The sequence below is a fragment of the Cygnus olor genome, chromosome 2 (assembly GCF_009769625.2).
Source record: "Cygnus olor isolate bCygOlo1 chromosome 2, bCygOlo1.pri.v2, whole genome shotgun sequence".
In the NCBI taxonomy this organism is placed as follows: Eukaryota; Metazoa; Chordata; class Aves; order Anseriformes; family Anatidae; genus Cygnus; species Cygnus olor.
In genome coordinates this window covers 19,909,477-19,928,454 of record NC_049170.1, presented here as the reverse complement: position 1 = coordinate 19,928,454, position 18,978 = coordinate 19,909,477, and the positions used below count along the sequence as shown (strand labels likewise).

At 36.4% G+C, this 18,978-nt stretch overlaps 1 protein-coding gene across 7 annotated transcripts in view; it reads left to right on the top strand.

Moving 5' to 3' along the window:
* MLLT10 (MLLT10 histone lysine methyltransferase DOT1L cofactor) overlaps nucleotides 1-18,978 on the top strand; it is a 129,674-nt gene that overhangs the window by 53,592 nt on the left and 57,104 nt on the right. For all 7 annotated transcript variants that reach the window (XM_040549817.1, XM_040549818.1, XM_040549816.1 and 4 more), the window contains 3 exons: nucleotides 8,348-8,443; nucleotides 15,510-15,765; nucleotides 17,468-18,034. In XM_040549817.1, the coding sequence (XP_040405751.1) occupies nucleotides 8,348-8,443; nucleotides 15,510-15,765; nucleotides 17,468-18,034 (919 nt within the window). The remainder of the gene's footprint in view (nucleotides 1-8,347; nucleotides 8,444-15,509; nucleotides 15,766-17,467; nucleotides 18,035-18,978) is intronic.

The following is an 18,978-nucleotide window of genomic DNA, read 5'->3' as shown; positions in this document are numbered from 1 at the left end:
TGAATTACAGATGACAATTACCTGCAAGTTAAAACCTTACTAATATTTGCTTTACTTTTTTCTTAATTTGCTTAATCTTTCACCACTGTTGTATTGCTGGTCATGTTTTGTTAAAATACTTGGCATGGGTTGTCACTCACATTGGCAAAACCTTAAAGTTGAATTTGAAGAAACAAAATTGATGTTGAGTGAAGGTACTGTTCTTCTGGTCATAATGCCTGTAAAATCTTGGGGGATCTTTCTTGCAGAGTCTGTTTGGCCAATGTATCTGCTATTTATTCTAACTGCTTGGCTTCTGCAGCACTGGGTCTTCTAGAAATAGTTAATGGACATTGGCAAGTCCTGGCCTTTTTCTGCAGCTCTGAGAAGTTTGCCATAAATCAGATTAAATTTCTGGAGCACCATGTTTCAGTTCGTGAAAGGTAGAAGAAGATTGCATGATCTGCAAGATCAAGTGAAGCAACGCAGTTTGTGTTACCCTTGAATTGACATTCAGAGGTTCTTATGGCATGTTATAGCGTGTTCACTTAAGTTTAATTTGCTTTATATGTTGTGTAATGAGGCAATGTTCTGTTTTAAGTCACCAATTGGTAGAAAAAAGTTGCAGTTTCCTGAAACTGTTAATCACCTAACTTGTAGCTACAGACTTCTTGTTTGGGGGTTTCGTCTGACTTACTCAATGGTTAAGGGATGATCTGTGCTTTGGAAAATACTGGTCTTCAGTCAGTGGAATGTATGGGGTACTGGCAGCTCATTCTCTTGGTAAAGTTGACTATCTTCTGCATATGATGTCTCATTTTGATGTACTGTCTATTTGATTTACTGTATCTTGGAGGAGGAAGGTCATTATTTAGGGTAACTTTCCTTATTTCCTCTTCTGCAAATCCGTTTGGAATCTCAGTTGTTGTCATATTGGAGTAAATGTGTGTATCTTTTGTTCTGTATAAAAGTTTTAGGGAGGGTGTTTTTCTTCTCCCACTAAGAGCACAAATTTATTTGTACTTTTTCTTTCATCTTTGTAGCCTGGAAATTTGGATAATCTGATTTTTAAGCGTCCTTAAAGCTTTCCTTGGTGCCAGGCAGAAACTGTATGAGTTGAGCTGTATTTTTTGCCCAGAGAGGCTGTGGAGTCTCCTTCTCTGGAGATACCCAAAAGCCACCTGGATGCCATCCTGCGCAAGGTGCTCTAGGTGATCCTGCTTGTCAGGGGGTTGGACTCAATGATCTTCAGAGGTCCCTTCCAACCTTGGCCATTCTGGGATTCTGTGAGGATTGGACATAATTATATTACTCAGACCTGAAAAACTATCCATTGGTTGCATATAGAATTGCCATAAGAATAGTTTGGTCTGAAAATATCGGTGCAGGTAACTGTCATTTTTGTAAATAAACACTGAGTTGGAAGGATGTGTTTTCCTTCATAATGAGTCTCTTTTGGGCACTGTGCTTACAGAATCGATGGCAACTCTATGAGGGTATTATAATAATAAGAGTAAAAATCAAAAAGCTTGGATGTTACTTAATTGTTATGAGGAATTTGAAACTACAGATTAATTAGCTTAGTTACTGCCTGATTGCGCTGCTGCACTAAAAATGGTTAGTTGCTAAGGGAGAGAGGTGCTATAGAAATGATGAGAGATGGAGCTGTGCCCCTCTTTAGTAGGGTTGGTAGTACATTGCTTGACATCCTGATATAATACCCATTTTTCAGTGCCCAGGTGTGTTTCCTTCAAGTTTTGTTTTTTTTTAAAAACTTAGTCAACATGAGGCTGTGGAAGAACACCTTATTCCTGGTGTTCCTGGAATCGTGGCCTTATCTTTGGAAAGGAATGAAACAGGAATTTTAAATGTGTCTGGGGTACATCTCCGCATAAAAGAAATGCTTTAATAAAGTGCCACGTGAAAGTGGCATATGTGCCACTTACACGAAAATTGAACAAGTTTACTGGCGTTGTGTTTATGAATTCCAAAAAATGTTTTTAGCAGATGAATTAACTAAAAGTCTGTTTGTACCAGAAGTGCTTTGCTCTGGGTGGATAAGGAAGGGGAAATTTAAAATTCTTTGCTATGATGGGGTATTAGTCTCTGTAGACTATTAAAAAAAATAATCCATGGATGGCAAAATTCTCAAACATTTTTCTGAAGAAATTTTGCTTACAGTGATTTTCAATTTCTTTAAAGACGATCTTTGTTAGTGTGACATGGCTGAATGATGCAGGGAAGGACTTGAGAGAGGAGCATTAGCTGCTAGTTGTTTTTCTTTTGTAAAGCTCTTTCACTGTGGCTTTTGTGGGAGTTCTGAGAGGAATACTGACAGTGTCAGAATTTTGAATAGATGTCTACTGTAGGTTTTTTTTCCACACTCATTAAACAAGAGTTGTGGTTTTATAAAGAAAAATCACTTTGCTACTCCAGATCTTTGTGACCTTTCAGGGATCAACCAAAATCCGTTCAGTTAAAAATAGCCGTTATATACTTCAGGTATTATTAGATGTTAATTTTATTTATTTTCTTTATTATGTATGTTATTATGACATTATTTAACTTCATCAACAGTTTCAAAATCTTTGAAGTCAACTATATTTGACAGGTTGTGATTTTTTGATCTTCAAGTTCAGTGTGTTGTAGCATCCTTTGATTAACTCCCTAATGGTGGAACTCTGCCACATTGTAAGATAGAGGAGAGTCACTTGAAACAACTAGGGTAAAAAGTAAGCTGAAGTTGGAAGCAACTTGGACATTTCTTGCTTGAGAAAATTATGCAATGCAGTTTGTCTTAATTTGAAAACTAAATGACACCTGAACATTAAAAATTAGTCATTATAGGTCATAGGTCTACTTGATTTTGATTCCATTTGATCAATATGTCTTTCTTTGTCTAAATAACAAGAGAAAGATATTTTAAATATCAAAGGAAAAGTAGCTTGTTCTGAATAAGATTTGTTGTCCATTGGTCTTGTAGGGAAGCTTTGGATGGCATTTTTATTGCCAAGTTTTGAATCTGGTACTGACTGGCAGTTAAAATTCTGACCATTAGCACTGTATTGAAAGGAGTTTTTTGAGTCTTTCAAGTAACTGTCTTAAAGACCGGTAGTTAGTAACAAGTTTTATGCTTAGAGCCCAATACATAGGTACTTGAATAATGTCAGCAGCGCTGTTCCACCTCTTCCTGTAAACCGCCCTGTGCCTATATCCATTTACTGCTGTGACTGTAGCAACACTGCCACTGCATTTAATTTTCCTGCTGTGGTTTATACCCTATAAAACGATAGATGAATGCCCGAGCTAGGGCTGTTCTTGTCAAAACAAGATAAATTAGGATTTGAACATGGGACGCGTGGACCATGGGCATCTTTCATTCTGGAATTGTTATGGCCGTATCACTAAAAGCTTCTAGTCGCTAGTAAGAGCCAAACAGGTCTTGTATCAGGGATTAGCAAGAGCTATACACAGCTTTTTATTGAAGACGTTAGTTGTGATGGTGACAGCGATGGATTTACAAGCTTCAGGGATGGAAAGATGGTGCAGAAAATCCATGAATAACAAAAGCAGCAATATTGAATACTCTGTGATAATAGAACATTTGGATACATTGAAATTATTTGAGGGAGTCTAAAATAGTGGCTGAAAACTAGTGATTTAGACATTTGGATGGTTTTGCTTACAGGAATCGCTAAGAAAGCTAGATTTGAAAATGTTAATTTCCTGAGAACTTGAGACAGCCAAAAGTAGTAGCGGTCGTGATTTCTGTGATGGAGAACGGGGTAAAAATGGAATACTCCAAGGTCAGCCAAGCAGTTTTTGTTTGAAGGGCCAAGCAATGTTGCTTGCTGATAGTGTGCATGTGTTTTGGTAATTCCAAAACAGAAGTTAGTCTCCTGTTCTGCAGGCAGGTGAGCTCCTGCTCCTCCATTCTGCTCCTGCCTCTTCATGTCCCTGTTACTGTCTGTCTCAGGCTCATTCACCAAAATAACCTAACTTACTAAAACAGCAGAAAACTATCCACTTTGATTTTTTTTTTTTGTTGCTGCTATTGTGGAAGTTTGGGCTGGCACATAGAAGGTCTGGAAAACTACACAGCATGGGAAAGGTGAGAGAGGGGCCAAGATTGTTTTTTTTTGTAATGGTGAACTGTTAAATGCCAAACTTCAAAACATATTTTCATGAAATGAAGTACTGTTGAAACATCTTCGGAGAAATTCGTGCGTTCCAGAGACAAAAATGAATTGCAAGTAAGTGTACTCACCTTTTAACAAATTAATTGGTTCTTACATGTGGGAATGTTATAAATGTATTCTGTTAGCGAAAAGCTGAAGTCATCCATTCCATCTGTACTGAAAAAAGATATCACTTGCTTAATTCAGTCTTCCTGGAGATTGAGGTCCAGCCTGGGAAACCTGGATGTGATAACACTTATTCTGTTGGTAGCAGATTAGAGCTAAAATAAAGTGATACAAGTATATTTAACTTGATATTTTGATGAGATACTTTCATTCAGTAATCTGAAAGTATGTTAAAGAAAATGAGTGGACAAGTGCTGGTCTTTGGAGTAATGTAGATACTCCAAGGTGTAAATGAGCTTAACAAAACAAAAAATAAACAAACAACCAAAAACCAAAGAGCTGGAACCAAACTGTATTTGTAAAATCATATTATTTAATAGTCTTATAGATTTGGTCTTTGTAGAAGAAATAGAAACCATTGAAACGTGCCTTGTTGCTGTTTTTTCAACTTTTTTTTTGTCCCCCAAAGAGGGCAATGTACAGAAGGTGCTGTAGAATTCCAGAAACCTTGGACCACATTTGTTTTCTTACCTTGCAGCATGTAGTTATTTTAATTAAGAAGGTATTACATAGTTTTGTAGGTAAGAAACGAAAGCCCCAAATGAGCTTCCCAGTGGTAAATAAAGCTTTCTGATTAATCATGACGTATGAACTCTGGGTACTTTGTAGTCTGTTTAGCTACATCGTAAATCAGGGCTCTTCATCTTCTAGGACAAATAATACTACAGCTGCTTGTCCAATGGCTGGGTGGCAATCAGACCTCATTTTTTTTCTTAGAGTAAAAAAAGGTTTCAGGAGCTGCCTGAACCTGGTCTGATGAGCTACCTATTTGTGAACCAAGACTGAAGGTTGCTTTGCCAGTTCTGTACTTGGCCCTGTATTTATTGAAGTTCCTTAGAATGTTTTTCTGCAAACTCTTGTTTTTTACAGAATGTAGTCTGTTTGGAATAATTGAACTCATGCCTATCAATCTTTTTAAAAAGAAGTTTTAGTATGTAAGTGGGATGCATGGGTTCTGCCTGCCCTCAGTGCTTCACTTACTAGCAGCACTATTTTCAGTCCTTGTTAAGTGTAATGTCTGCCCTTTTTTTTTTTTTCCCTTTCAAGAAAGATTTGCTTTACTGTCAGACAGTTGCTATCATCACTTTCTCTAGAATGGTGGCTTTCCACCAGAATGGGGCTTTCAGGACAGATGTTTGTCTCAGGAGCTGTGGCTGACCAGCGGAAGAGGTCTGACAAAAATCTCAGTGAGTAGCCGGGGAGGACCAGCTGTTTATATACTCTTTTTTCTGGTAGAGGGAAAGATCATTAGTTTGTGCCTCCTTTGAGGCCAGCTTGATTGAAAACTCATGTTTGTCAAATGTTGTGGGAATTCATGTTCCTTTGTTACTCCTTCTGTGGATCCAGAAGCAGATCTCGCTATACTTTGTGTGCATCTTTAGGGTGAGACAAGGGTACAACTGCAAGGGCTCACCCTGTTGGGAGATACGTCTCTTCCTCTCAGCAGGTTGTAGAAACATTCATTCTTATCATTGTAAAATCTGGGCCTTCATTTCAAAGATCGTCCTGCAGTGAAACTTGCCCTGCTTCTTTGATGTTATTTGCATCTGGAGTCAATTCCCATTCAGAAGTAGGGCGTCTGAACTTTTCTTAGAAAGAAAAAAAAAGGGGGAGGGGGAGAGACATTATTTGGTAGAGGAGGTATAACCTGAAAGGAGGAGGGAATACAGAGCTAAGGACATCTGACCTCCTGGGGTTGAGATCTTCCTATGTGAAAGGCCTGTGGGTGGGGTGCCCTGTCAGTGGCCCTCAGTGATGTCCGACGGTGCCATCTGCGAGCACGTGGGTAACCTGTCCTAGCTCACTGCGTGTTGGTGTTTCGGGCCTGGGGGAGACATTTGATCTGGTTGCTCATGCTTTGTTTTATAGGATTTAAAGCATCTTCTTTTCAAGTTCAAGTCTCTTCAAGCTTATGCTCCCATACATCATCCTCCCCCCCCTTTTTTAATCCTTCCTTCCTCCCCCCTCTTTTTCGTATCCCTCTTTCCTTCTTCATGACAAATCCTGTTGTGTTGTGACTGCTATCAAAGTGATTTCAGTGCATTACAGAATATAATTTGAAATCTTTCTAACTGTTCTTTTGATCAGAATTCTACAGTCCTCTGCCTTTCAGACAAAATAATGGTAGAAGTAAAACAAACGAACAAAAACCCGTGACAAGAAAAAACCACAACAGAACACTAGAAAGTCAACAGAAGAAATTGTAAAACATGTTCACTTAAATGTTTCCTGTTGTTTACTGATGTTGCTGCGATGTTTCATCTTAAAGCATTTGAAAATCTCTGCTCCAAAATTGTAAATAAAAAAATCCTTTGGCGTGATTTGAATTTCCTACTAAAGTGATGAAAATTAAATAGGAAGTGGCTTAGTTTTATTTCATAATTTCTTTCTTGAGGCTTGTTTTGGGGTTCAGTGAAATTGCTACTCAAGTTTATCTAAGCGTGTGCACTGATGACATAGAAAGCTGGGTAACTAGCACCATTGAAATGCTTTTGAATCAACTATGTATTGTGCTTAAAACAGATTTGATGGCTAACACAGGAAACTTGATGTAGTTGCTCATGTTTTCTCCTGATCCGTGCTTGTATTTTGGCAGTATGAGGTATCACTTCTTGGATTGTTGCATTAAATGATAGAAATGACTGTGTGGTGCAGTTGAATCCTTCCTCTCTGTTTTTCAATATTTTTTTTTTCAAATTTGTACTTTCCAGATCCAAAAAGCCTGAAACAAATAATACCCCTACAAAACAAAACAAACCTCTGTTCAAAAATTGCCTTAACAAGCCTATATTAGGTTTTAAAACCTTGAATTCCTGCGTCGTGGCATACATTATTGTAATTATGACACCTGCACACTTCGTAATCAAAGCGCAAATTCCGTATTTCTATTCAGGGGCGAATGAGAAGAAAAAAATCCTCTTCTTGTATGGTGGAAAAAAAAAAGCGACAAACCACCAAACCCAGAAATTCCTATCAGTCTTTTAAAGAGTTGTCTCTTGGAACTTCCTTTGAGTTATTAGAAGTATTAAAACAATCAAAGGGACTTTCTATATTGTATTCTAGCAGGTAAAATTTTAGCAACAAAGTAAAATACTTAGGTGTTCTAGTGTATTTTGAGTAACTTTCTCTCAGGTTTGCTGTTTCTTTGTTGATGTGGGCTTTTTATATTATGATTTTAAGAAAAAAGGGGCCCTCTAGACTTGCTCTTCATTAAATTAGTGAAAATATTGAACTTCTACTGTATTCTAAGTTGAATTGTTAATTTTATTGGACTTTATTGTTTGTATTCATCAGTTGAATTATTTAAATAAATGCAATTTGAGTCTGATTCTTTAATGCTCTAAGAACTGATTCCTACCAACATGGAAGATTTCTACTATTCTTTGAAGGCTCTGGGTTAAGAATTGATTTTCTCTGTTTGTACAAATTCATTCACGCTGCCAATGCTTCACGTTGTGTTTAAAATAAATACATTCTCAGCCTTTTTAGAAAGGACATGATTTATATAGCTTTTGGTATTTTGTTTGGTTTAACATAGAAAAAGTCATTAAATTACTTATTATATAAATTGTATGCATCTTTTTGGGAATGACATTGAAATAACATTTCACATTCTTATGCATGGAGATGCCAATAGGGGAGCCAAGCTAAAACTTCAATGTACAGTAATATCCCAACAAAAATACTGTGCGGGTGTAGAGATGCATGAAGGCAGGAATATAAGGTGTGGAAATGCAGGAAGGAGAAGGCCATGTCTTTGCTTTTAATCTAGTTTCTTTAGTTGCTTAATTGATTCTTGACAAGATGGATATTAATGACGGTGGATTCATTAATACTGGTTATAATCGAAGAATTTCAGTTTTTATATGTTTTGAAAGTAAATAAAAATACATGATTTGCTTTCATTATCTTTCTTAAATTTTGATAACATTGAGTGTTACTTAAAGTGGGCTGCGTTAAAGATGAAGGTGAACCTGGATTATGTTTCCTTTTGTAATTTACAGAAATACAAAGAGAAAGATAAACACAAGCAAAAATACAAGAAGCAGTCGGAGTCTTCACCGTCCTTGGTTCCATCTCTTACTGTAACTACAGAGAAAGTAAGTTAATACATTTTTCCTTTTCTTGCACTTCAGTTACTTATCTTGAAATTTTATAATGTGATCATTCCAGTGGATACACAGGAGTTTTAAAATGGCAAGGATGCTATAACTCTCAAGCACGCTTGGTATATTTTCCTATAATGCAAAATCTGAAAACACTTTGAGGTTTATAATAGGAAGAAAGCTTTAGATTTTTGTAACTAAATAGGGAGTGATTTAATGGCACCAGTCAGGTCCCACTAATAATTCAGTAACTTTTATTTCAATAATTTTATGTTTAGTAGTTTGAGAAGTTTTATAAAATCTTTCCCTTGAAATTCACTTTTGTGTGCTGAGCTGTTACTGAACCTGTAAGCATTTAACCTGGTAATTATGAAAATAATGGTATTTCATGTAAAAAGTACGTGATGCTGTACTTCATGTACTTTTAATATCAATTTGTCATTTTTAGCAGTCTGCTCTGTTAGATTCTGTGGTCTTTCTTTCCTGCTAATCTTCTAGCAAATACTTAACTCAGACGGCAGTATAGAGGATTAAATAATATAGACAGTTCTGATTATGCTTCAGTATGATCTGACTGTTCTGATTACTACAGTAATCACTTTTGCTATCCACAAAAAAAAAAAAAGACGTTAATGATATTACAGAATGGGCAGCAGTGTTAGGAAATGAGTTTTCTCACTTCAAATTTGGAAAAACATTTGTACCATTCATGTGGGAATGTTTGACATCTCAGTCAGGGCTGAATTAATTAGCCATCAGTAGTAGAATACTTTGTTTTTTAGAAGGGATGATGAAGCTTGTTTTAACTGCGTGTAGTTTGGCTGATGAGATGATTCAACAAATGTGTCAATTTGCACATGGTACACCAAGACCATACCAGGAAAGGGTAAAACAATTGAAATACCAGCTTTCTTTAATCCCTGTGTGTATTACATCAGCTAATGGTATCAGCTTCAAGATTCATCACCAAGAAAGGAAACTTTTTAGTATGTTTTGCATATTTTTCTGTTCTCAGTATTAGGTGTATTGACCTGAGGGTGTGTACCTGTTAACATTGTTATTTGTGACTCACACTTCTGATAAACTACTCTTGTTTCTGGTTCTCCTGTATTCTTTTTGATAATGATAAGTCAAGTGAGACTTGCTAATCAGTGTTTTTCTCAATTTCACGATAATTCTATCTTTATTTTTAAATAACAATTAGAGTCACTTTGCCACTTTGCTCTTTTGATGTGAGAGTGAGATATTGCAAATAGTGAGTGTGACAGGATTTACTGAATGTTGACTAGTCCATGTGATTCTTCTTTATTTGTTTTTTACTTCATTTTATTAATTTGTCCTGAATCTTGAGCCTGAGACAATATAAGATACCCTATAAAAGAATTTCCCTGTTTGACAAGTTCCTTTAGCACAAAACCTAAACAGAAGTTGTATGGTTTATGTATGATCTTATCTTTCCTGAATATATATCCCTTTTGTCCTTTTGTTACTTAATTATCATACAAAGTGTTATTAACAAGTGATGTTGCCATATATTTGTGTGAAAGTTAAAGAAAATCCATTGAAATATTGGTCATTTGTAAGTCCCTAAGTTCTACCTATTAGAATACACTTTCAATGTGGAAGACAGTTGGATTCTGTTTGTCTCTCTCTTTTACCTTCAGACCCTGTGTTTCTACCAAAACTTAACTGCTCCATTTTCTACTTTCTTTTCATGGTGCTTCAGACATTCAGGAAAACTGGTCTCTGGTTGAAGTTACTAAATAGGATTTTTCTTTTCTTTTTTTTTGTTTAATATCTGCTGGGTATTTGGCAGTGGTTCTTCTGTGACTAGTTTCTTCAGATACTTTCCTTTGATTTTTTTTCTGAAGTCCTTTTGTATTTGCATGCATTTGCTTTTCTAAATTATAAATTCATACTGTGTTCCTCAAAAATTTGAAATTTTAATAATTAGACAAGCTTTGTTTCCTTCTGAGAATAATATTTAGTTCAGAATGTTTTGTTAATACGGTAGTTTTGTGTGTCTTTTTACATAGAGTTGGCAGAATTGATTTGGGCTCGCTGTCTTTTTCACAGCAGTCTGCCTTTGCAGTGAATACTTCATTTTATGACTTCTGTAAATCACTTCTGCTATCACATTCTTCCTGTTGTGGGAACTGGAATTTGAAATGAATTTTTCTCTTTTTTAAAGAAGTGAAATCCTTTTTGGTAAGAGTGGTAATGACCTTTTATGTAAGTGGTGCCTTGGAGGATGTTTTTTTCTGGATGAGTGGCTCCTTAAGTCACATTCCTGAAAAGCTGCAGAGTAAACTGGGGGTTTACATTGTATGTGTGGGTATAGTTGGTTTGGTTAGTTCTGTAAAAGTGAATTTGAAGAAATTTAATGAAGTTCCAGTCCAAATGCTGTGTTCAGCTATGGGTCCGTCTCCCAACAGGCAGTTCTGTGCATTGCTGTAATGTCTCCGCAAACACCACCTAGTCTGGATCAGTCAAATTGGAAAATCTTTGAAATAAGAAACGAACTACTCTGATTAATATATACTAGCATTTTTTTCACTTTTCTTTTGGGGCATAAATACTAAATGTTTTTAAAAGGACTGGAATAACTTCTGGAATATTTCTTTATATTCAGATGAGGCTTTCCCTTAGCATTTCTGTTACTTGGGTGGGAATATTCAGTTTCCTTATGATCATGGGATCTGTGTAAGAGCTACCAACCTTTTAGTTAATCCTCATAAAAAATTCTTTCTCAGGTTGTGAGCCTTGAGAGGTTGGGCTTATACTGAAAGTTTAAAAATGTGTCTGGTTTGACAGATAAAAAAAAAAAAAGACAACCATATTTTTCTGGGTAGAATTTTTTCTTTAAAGAAAGAAGACAAAGCACCCCCGATATGCAAAGCAATAACCTGCTTTCAAATTGTAGCCGGTGACAAAATACTAAAAAGACCCTGCGAGCAGAAAGTACAGCTAACTAAATGCTATTTTTAACAGCAGAGATACTGGTGATAAACCCTCCTCAGCTCACCCTGGTATCAGCCCATCGTGGTTCCCAAGGGAGGTGCCTGGCTCTTGCTGCAGTAGGATACAGGAGGGAAGGGAAGGAGCAGGGAAATCTCCATTAGCTGTGACTGAACATTGCTATCCCACATTAGTGTGGGGTTTGTGGGCTGTGGGGGTGTGTGTGTGCATGGCTTTTGTTTGCTCTGCTTGGACCACTCTCCTACCATCTGGCACGTCTGTGGATGCTGCCTGCTGCGGTCCCTCCCTTCTCTGCAAGAGCACATCTGGGTTAGGGCTGAAGGCTTCTCAAGCGTTGGGATGTACTGTGTATATGCAGAATGATTATTGTGCCTTTGCAGGAGAACTAAAACTTTTCCAGAAGTTTTTAAGCCTTGCTGTACTTGCTTTCAAGACTCGCTTCAGTGTGCAGTGATATATGTGAGGTACAAAAATGACAGTAGCTCTCTGCACCAAGTTGGCAATAGGAAAGTGAAGTTTAAGGAAAAAGAACTGCAAACTGGTTTATGAGGAGTAATAAAGGCACTGTGATGTACACTGTTAGATTGATACTTGCGGTAGCAAATACTGACTTTGAGAACAGGATTAACATTCATGAGCTGGTTATTTAAGACCTCCCAAATAAACCGAGGAATGGACTTGGGGGCCAAGAGCTGAGTAATCTCCGTTTTGGGGGGATGTTTGCACTGCAGCAAAGGGAAATGACTGACTGCAGTGTGAGCAGCGAAGGGGGAAGCCTCCAGCTGCGTGTCCCATTTAAAAGGCATGCGCTGGGGGAAGCGGGGAAGGCAGGGGAAGCTCGAGGGGACTGCAGAGACTGAAGCCAGTTATTAAGTAACCAAAGAAGTTCTCACCCTCTTACGACCTCAAAAAAACCCCCAAACCAATGTAACTTTGCCATGGTGTAGTAGTGTTTCTGTTGTTGTTGGTGTTTTCCTGTGGTGACATTTGTATTATGTCTTTGTCCTTTAGAGTAGCATTTTAGGAAAAAAAAAAAAAAAAAAGGGAGTGGGTACGTTATTTTACGAACCAGTTAGCTTAATAATCTAAAGTTTGTGCTGCACCTTGATCTCAGAACCGGATCTGTTTTAAGGCATTTTGTTTTAATTAACTCCTTAAAGTGAACAGCACAATCTGGAAAAAAAGTTACTGACCAAATGATACCATTTTATTTTTCTTCATGTCTATTGCATCACATTGGTGTGCAAGATATGCTGAAATCTAGATGTGTACTCAGAATATTTCACAGCACCTGCTGAAACAGAAATACCTGCTGGAGCAAAACTTTCAAAAGCAGAAGTGCTATGTGCATGCATGTTCTCCAGTCTGGATTCAGGATTCGGGTGTGCAGTCTTTGAATATTTCATTGGCATTAATAGCTGAATCATATTATTCTCACCTTCTGAGTGACTGCAAACAAAGCCTTATATCATCGCATCAAATCTCTGCACAGCATATGCAAATGAATGCCTGCTTGTCATTTTCTAGCCCTGGCCAGTCTGTAGAGCTAAGTTAAACTCTTAATTTCCTTTTTACCAAAAACCAAAAATGAAACAAAAAAAAAACAAAGCACAAATATCCCGGTGCAATAATGGAGAAGAGATGCTAGGTAACATCAAACTGATTGTTGATATCTCTGTACATTTCTCTTTGCAGTTAATAGTGAACTGAGTGGGAAGGAGATGAGGATTAGGAAAGGAAGGAACCGGGTAAGAGGAGAAATCGAAGATCATAGAAAAAGCTGACTTGGAGGGGGTGGGTTGTGGTGTGTCTGGAAACCCTTTGTTCAAATGACCCAAATTTGAACCACTGCTTCTTAACACAGGTCAAGTGACACATCAGTTTCAGGAAAACAGAGCATACTTGTGGACTTTGTAATAGTTCAAAAAGTTAACTGCTAAACTTAACTTACCTTAGAATTGGCTCCATATTCATTAAAAACTGTTACCAATACAGTAACATCAATGTGAGGTAAATTATTCTTAGCATTGTGCTTTAACAGACTTAAACTGATAATCCCTCTTCGCTGTTATTCAGAAAATCCCTAATATATTTTTATTGCAGTTCATAATAGGGCTATATTTGCAATTTTGAAGCGCTATGTTTTTCCTTTTTAGTTAGGTAAATGAAAATAACTTCTTTGTTAGCTTAAAAAGAAGTTGGATTTTAGTTGGGCTATGCAAAGGTTGTTTTATGCCAGTGGATACTTTACAGATACTTTCCACATGTTCATAAAGATGTGTATTTTTCATTAAATTATTATATGGTGAGATTCATTTTACTGGTTTGGCTTACTATGGGTATTAAAAATAACACTAACTGAACAGTATGAAAATGTGAAAGATCATTTGTTAATTCTTGATTTAATGTTAACATGGAGACCATCGTTACCTTTGGACCTTCAAGTCGGAAGGGCTCTCAGTGTTACTTATTTCTATTTAGGGTGTGCTCTGCTTCTTTTCAGTCGTGAATGAAGAGTCTGGAAGTGTTGTCTTTGCATGGCTTTTTAATACACTAGGTCACATAGGTGTGGTGCAACGGGGATGGAGAGCTTCAGAGGGGGGAATGTGCTTCAAGAGTGAGTTTTGTCATCAGTGTTGACCTACTCTGCATGGAGATACTGGCACCTCTAAAACGAAGTGTAAAGTCTAACCAGTTTGAATCCCTCAGATTCGTATATTGCTGTGCTCCCTTTGGACTAATTTGGGTTGACTTACCTGTTGTAGTTTGGAAAGTGGTTTACAGTGTTTGTATGAAACAAGTTAAAACAACAACAACAACAAAAACCAACATAGACTACCACTAAAACAACAGACCTAGCAGCAGAATTCCGGTAAAACCATTTCCATATTTTAAAGAAGCTACTGACCAAGGGAAGGCTGGTATGACAATGGGAAGTGAAGTTGTAAGGGGAGCCAGGGTTGTTACAGTTGATGTTGGTTTGATGATGAGACTATAAAGTTTTAAAATACAAATTCTTATGTTCTGAAGCCTTCATCAGATCCACTGCAGGTCGAACAACATTTTCAGTTTGATTGCACTGCATACAGGTCTTTTTAAAGTCTCTTATTTTTTTTTCCTTCTAGTTTTTAACATGAAGCAGTAAAAATAACAACATTGTATTCAAATAACCATTTGTACAAGATGAATCTATTGATCTCAGTAAAAATTTCCAACGAAGTTTGTTAATTTGTATATTTTTTCAACAAAAGTTTTATGCATTTTAATCACGTGTTTACAAACTTAACAATTAATTTTATGTAACTTCTGCTATTGCTAGTTATCCGAGTATTTGAACATTAAGTTTGTTATTTGAAACAGTGATTTCTTTTAACCCTTTAAGCGTATAAGAACATATATAAGATATTTCACATTTTCCAAAACATTAATAAGCTGTGTGAGTAGACATGGAGAAACTCATATGCAGGACATGTATACAAAAGTGCAGCATGTATGTAGTGTGCACTGAAACAAACGTGTATCTGAGGATTAAGAATGTTGGCCTTATGACAATGGCAAGTCAAAGGTTCTCTTCCTCAAATGGTAAAAATAAGTTTGATACCATGCAACTTTTTCCAGCCCTTGGCATAGAAAAATGTGTGCACATTCTGAACTTGGTGTACCGTGAGTAGTTCTACTGACATAAATAGGATTATTAGATGAGTAAAATTGAATATACTAGCAAGATAATAGAACTGTTTCTATGATTTTGTCTTGTGTTACTGAAGTGTCATTACTGATTACTGATGTTTTGTATAGTAAAACTAATAGCTTTGTGTTAGCTGTGGTAGATAAGTCATCAAGTAGGTTTCCGCAGATTGCTCTAATTAGTAATGATCTGACGGTACTGTCACTAAGCTAAATAATTAGTAACTGACTATTCTTTGTATAAAATAAATTATTTTAATTCCTGATTTAATTCTTAATTCTCTTTTAATGTAGTGGAAACTACAGCACCTGTAGCATTCTAGTTGTGTATATTGGTTGTTACAGGTGACCTTACTGTTTCTTTTCTTGAATTCTTTTCTTGTCACAATGCTAGACATACACAAGCACTAGCAACAACTCCATGTCAGGCTCCTTGAAGCGGTTGGAAGATACCACAGCTCGATTTACAAATGCAAATTTCCAGGAAGTTTCTACGCACGTTTCAAGTGGAAAAGATTCTTCAGAGGCTAGAGGGTCAGAGAGCAAAGGGAAGAAATCTGCAGGTCACAGCTCAGGTCAGAGGGGAAGAAAGCCTGGTGCTGGAAGAAATCCAGGAACAACTGTGACTGCAGCTAGCCCTTTTCAGCAAGGTATTAATCGTTCCACAGCAATACTTCTTTTGCTTTGACGTGAATTAGACAGAAATCTTACATATTTAAAACAGATTACATACTGAGAGGTAGCTCATCCTTTATCCTCAATAATGAGAATGTTGTTTCACTTGGGAAAACATAACTTTTTTCAGGAAAAAGTGTTTATTGTCACAACATGAAAAAGAAGGTTGTGCATCTTTAAAGGGCAAAGGTGATACTTTTGTTTAGGTTGTTAGGGTATTTTCTTTAACTGCTAAAACCCAGAAGTTTCTTATCTGCTGAAGGGTTTGTCTAGGGTAACATTCAGCATATGAAATTGAGTAGAGGGGTCTGTCTTAGCTCTTTAAGGGAATAATACAAATGTGTTTTAATTAGTCCATATTAGAACAAAACTGGTAATGTATAGGATGTGATGACTGCTAAATAATTTTTCAAGGTAGATTTAAAATATACCACTTTCTTCAAAGTTAGAGATGTTGCTCATTGAGTTAGTTTTTACTGTTATGCAACGAGCACTTCCAAATTTGTCTATTTTTCAGTATTTAATTTTTTTCATTTGAAATACCGAAATATTTTTTGTTTAAATTTTCAAAACTTCTAAAATTTTCTTCTAGAATTTCACATCTAAAGAAAAATCTTGTCCGCTGTAGGTGGCAAAATAGATCTTTATTATGTGCATGAAATTTCTTTAAAACTGCGTTAAATTAATTTGATATGTTACTTAAAATACAGAACAACACTTTTTATGATTTTTAAATTAAAGTAGTGATATAAATTGTATTTTTAAATGAAATAAGTAATTTTTAATGGATAAAATGATAAAATACTAATTTCTAAAGGATTTTTTTCAATATCTAATGTTATATTTAGGAGTATTCTCTTGGTGGGATAGCAGTCACCAGTTAAAATTTTATAAAACAGTACCCACATACACTCACCCCTAGAAAATTACTGAATGTCAGTGAAAGTCAATTGGTGTTTGTATTTCCTAAGTTGCTTCATTTTCTGCCTTGCATGTGCTAATACAATGTTGAAATGACTGCACTCCAAATATTACAGAAGCAATGCAATTCTATTACACAAAAGATCTGTACGATTCTCTGACAATGTAAAGTCTTAAAATGCCAATTTTATACACTTTGCTCCACTTCCTTTCCTGTCCTTTTGAAAAATACCTCTTCTGTGGAACACCTCCTCAGCCAGGGTAAATTAAGTGCAATTGCTGTTCCCCTGACCTGTGTCAGACCCCTTATTTAGGTAGAATGGCAAGGAAGATTGCAGGCACAGCGTAGATGTGATCACAGCACGTTTTATCAGCTGCCTTCTCTTTATTTGAAAGTGTTTAAAAGAAAAATCTTGCTGTGACTTATACTAAATGTTTGTTATGGTTTCAAAACGAGGGATATCAAAGGTGTTTTTTTTTAAAAAAAAAAAAAGTTGTTATTCTCCATTTATTCACTTTTACCTGGTTTGTGCCCTCAAACTTAATGATGAAAATCTGAGATTCAGATCCAGCAGAGGGGAGATCAACAGTAGAAACAGCGAGTCATTTTAAGAACAGATTCTTTAGCTCTTGGTGATGCTTTCCATGAAGTCCTTGTACTTGAAAGTGTTGTATTCTAAGATATTAATCTTTTCCGCTAGTTTTCATCAGCAACAGGAAAAAAAAAATAATTTTTGTACTTTTCTTTTTCTTTAGGAAGCTTTTTGGGCACTCCTAGCAGCATAAAGTCATCTTCTGGAAGTTCAGTTCAGTCTCCCCAGGATTTTTTGAGTTTTACGGAAACAGATCTGCGAAATGATAGTTTCACTCATTCTCAACAGACTTCGTCAACCAAAGATGTACATAAAGGAGAGACTGGGAGTCAAGAGGGGGCTGTCAATTGTTTCACTTCCTTAATTGGTCTCCCTTCATCATCAGCTGTTTCCCAATCTAAAAACTTTGACAGCTCACCTGGAGACATAGGTAATTCAAGCCTTACTTCTACAGCATACAAACGAGCTCAAACTTCTGGAATAGAAGAAGAACCTGTAACAGAGAAGAAACGGAAAGGAAATAAGCAAAGTAAACATGGGCCTGGTAGACCCAAAGGAAATAAAAGTCAAGAAAGTATTTCCCATCTTTCAGTTTCTTCTGCTTCCCCAACTTCGTCTGTGGCTTCTGCTGCAGGAAGTGTGACGAGCTCTGGTCTTCAAAAATCTCCAACTTTGCTCAGGAATGGAAGTTTACAAAGTCTTAGTGTTGGCTCATCTCCAGTGGGTTCAGGTAGGCATTCATTGGATTTATCTTATTCTCTCGAAAAGCATCGTTGTTATTTTAGCCTTAATTCTGAGTATGCTTTTCAAGAACAGAGTAACATTTCAAGTATCTGGAAAGTCACGTTAGGAAAAAAGTAAAAATTAATAGTGTAACGGTTGGAAGAGTAAGTTTTGTTCCATAGATGTGTAGCCACCTACAATGCATTGGTATCTTAGATTGGCCTGTGTATTGACCTATATATGAGAGGAATGCAGCTTTTGAGGCTGTGGGGGGGAATAATAAGTTGCATGAAAATAGGTGCTGTGGAAACTGAGCGACAGGCTTAGCTAAATTAAGAGATAGTATATGCAGACTATATATAGTCTGTATGTTTTTTTACTTAAAGAAAACAAAATCAGTACTCAGGCACGTTAGCTGTGCTTACTATCCCTCAATCTTTTTTTCTTTTACAATTTAGCCCAATTAATTAAAAAAAACACAAAACGTATATATGGAGATATTAGTTTAAACACGTAAGAGGATATTCTGAATCTGGACTCCTGTGTAGCCAGATGATGATTTCATGTCCTGGTGTGCTTTTTTCCAATTGAAATTGGCTGGTTTGTTCTTCCTCTGTTCTAAATGTATATACAATTTGGGCTGTGAGAGGCTTTCTGTTTTCAGTAAATCTGTGTGTGGAGTGATGTTGCAGAATACTGTATTTACTGAAGTCTGTCTTGCTTTGAAGTTTCCCTTGAGGTCTCTATATATTTGGTTGAAAACAATAGCGAACAAACTATCTGATACTCATAACTTGGAAATTTTATCATTTTTTATTGTTCTAGTTCTTTTTTTGGCTTCATTCTCCTTTTTTGAGGGCAAAGGAGAAAAGAAACTTCAATATTTGGTTATGGGCAGGTTTTTATTCTTTTACATATTTTCCCTGTATGCAATATGTAGTTTAAAAATAT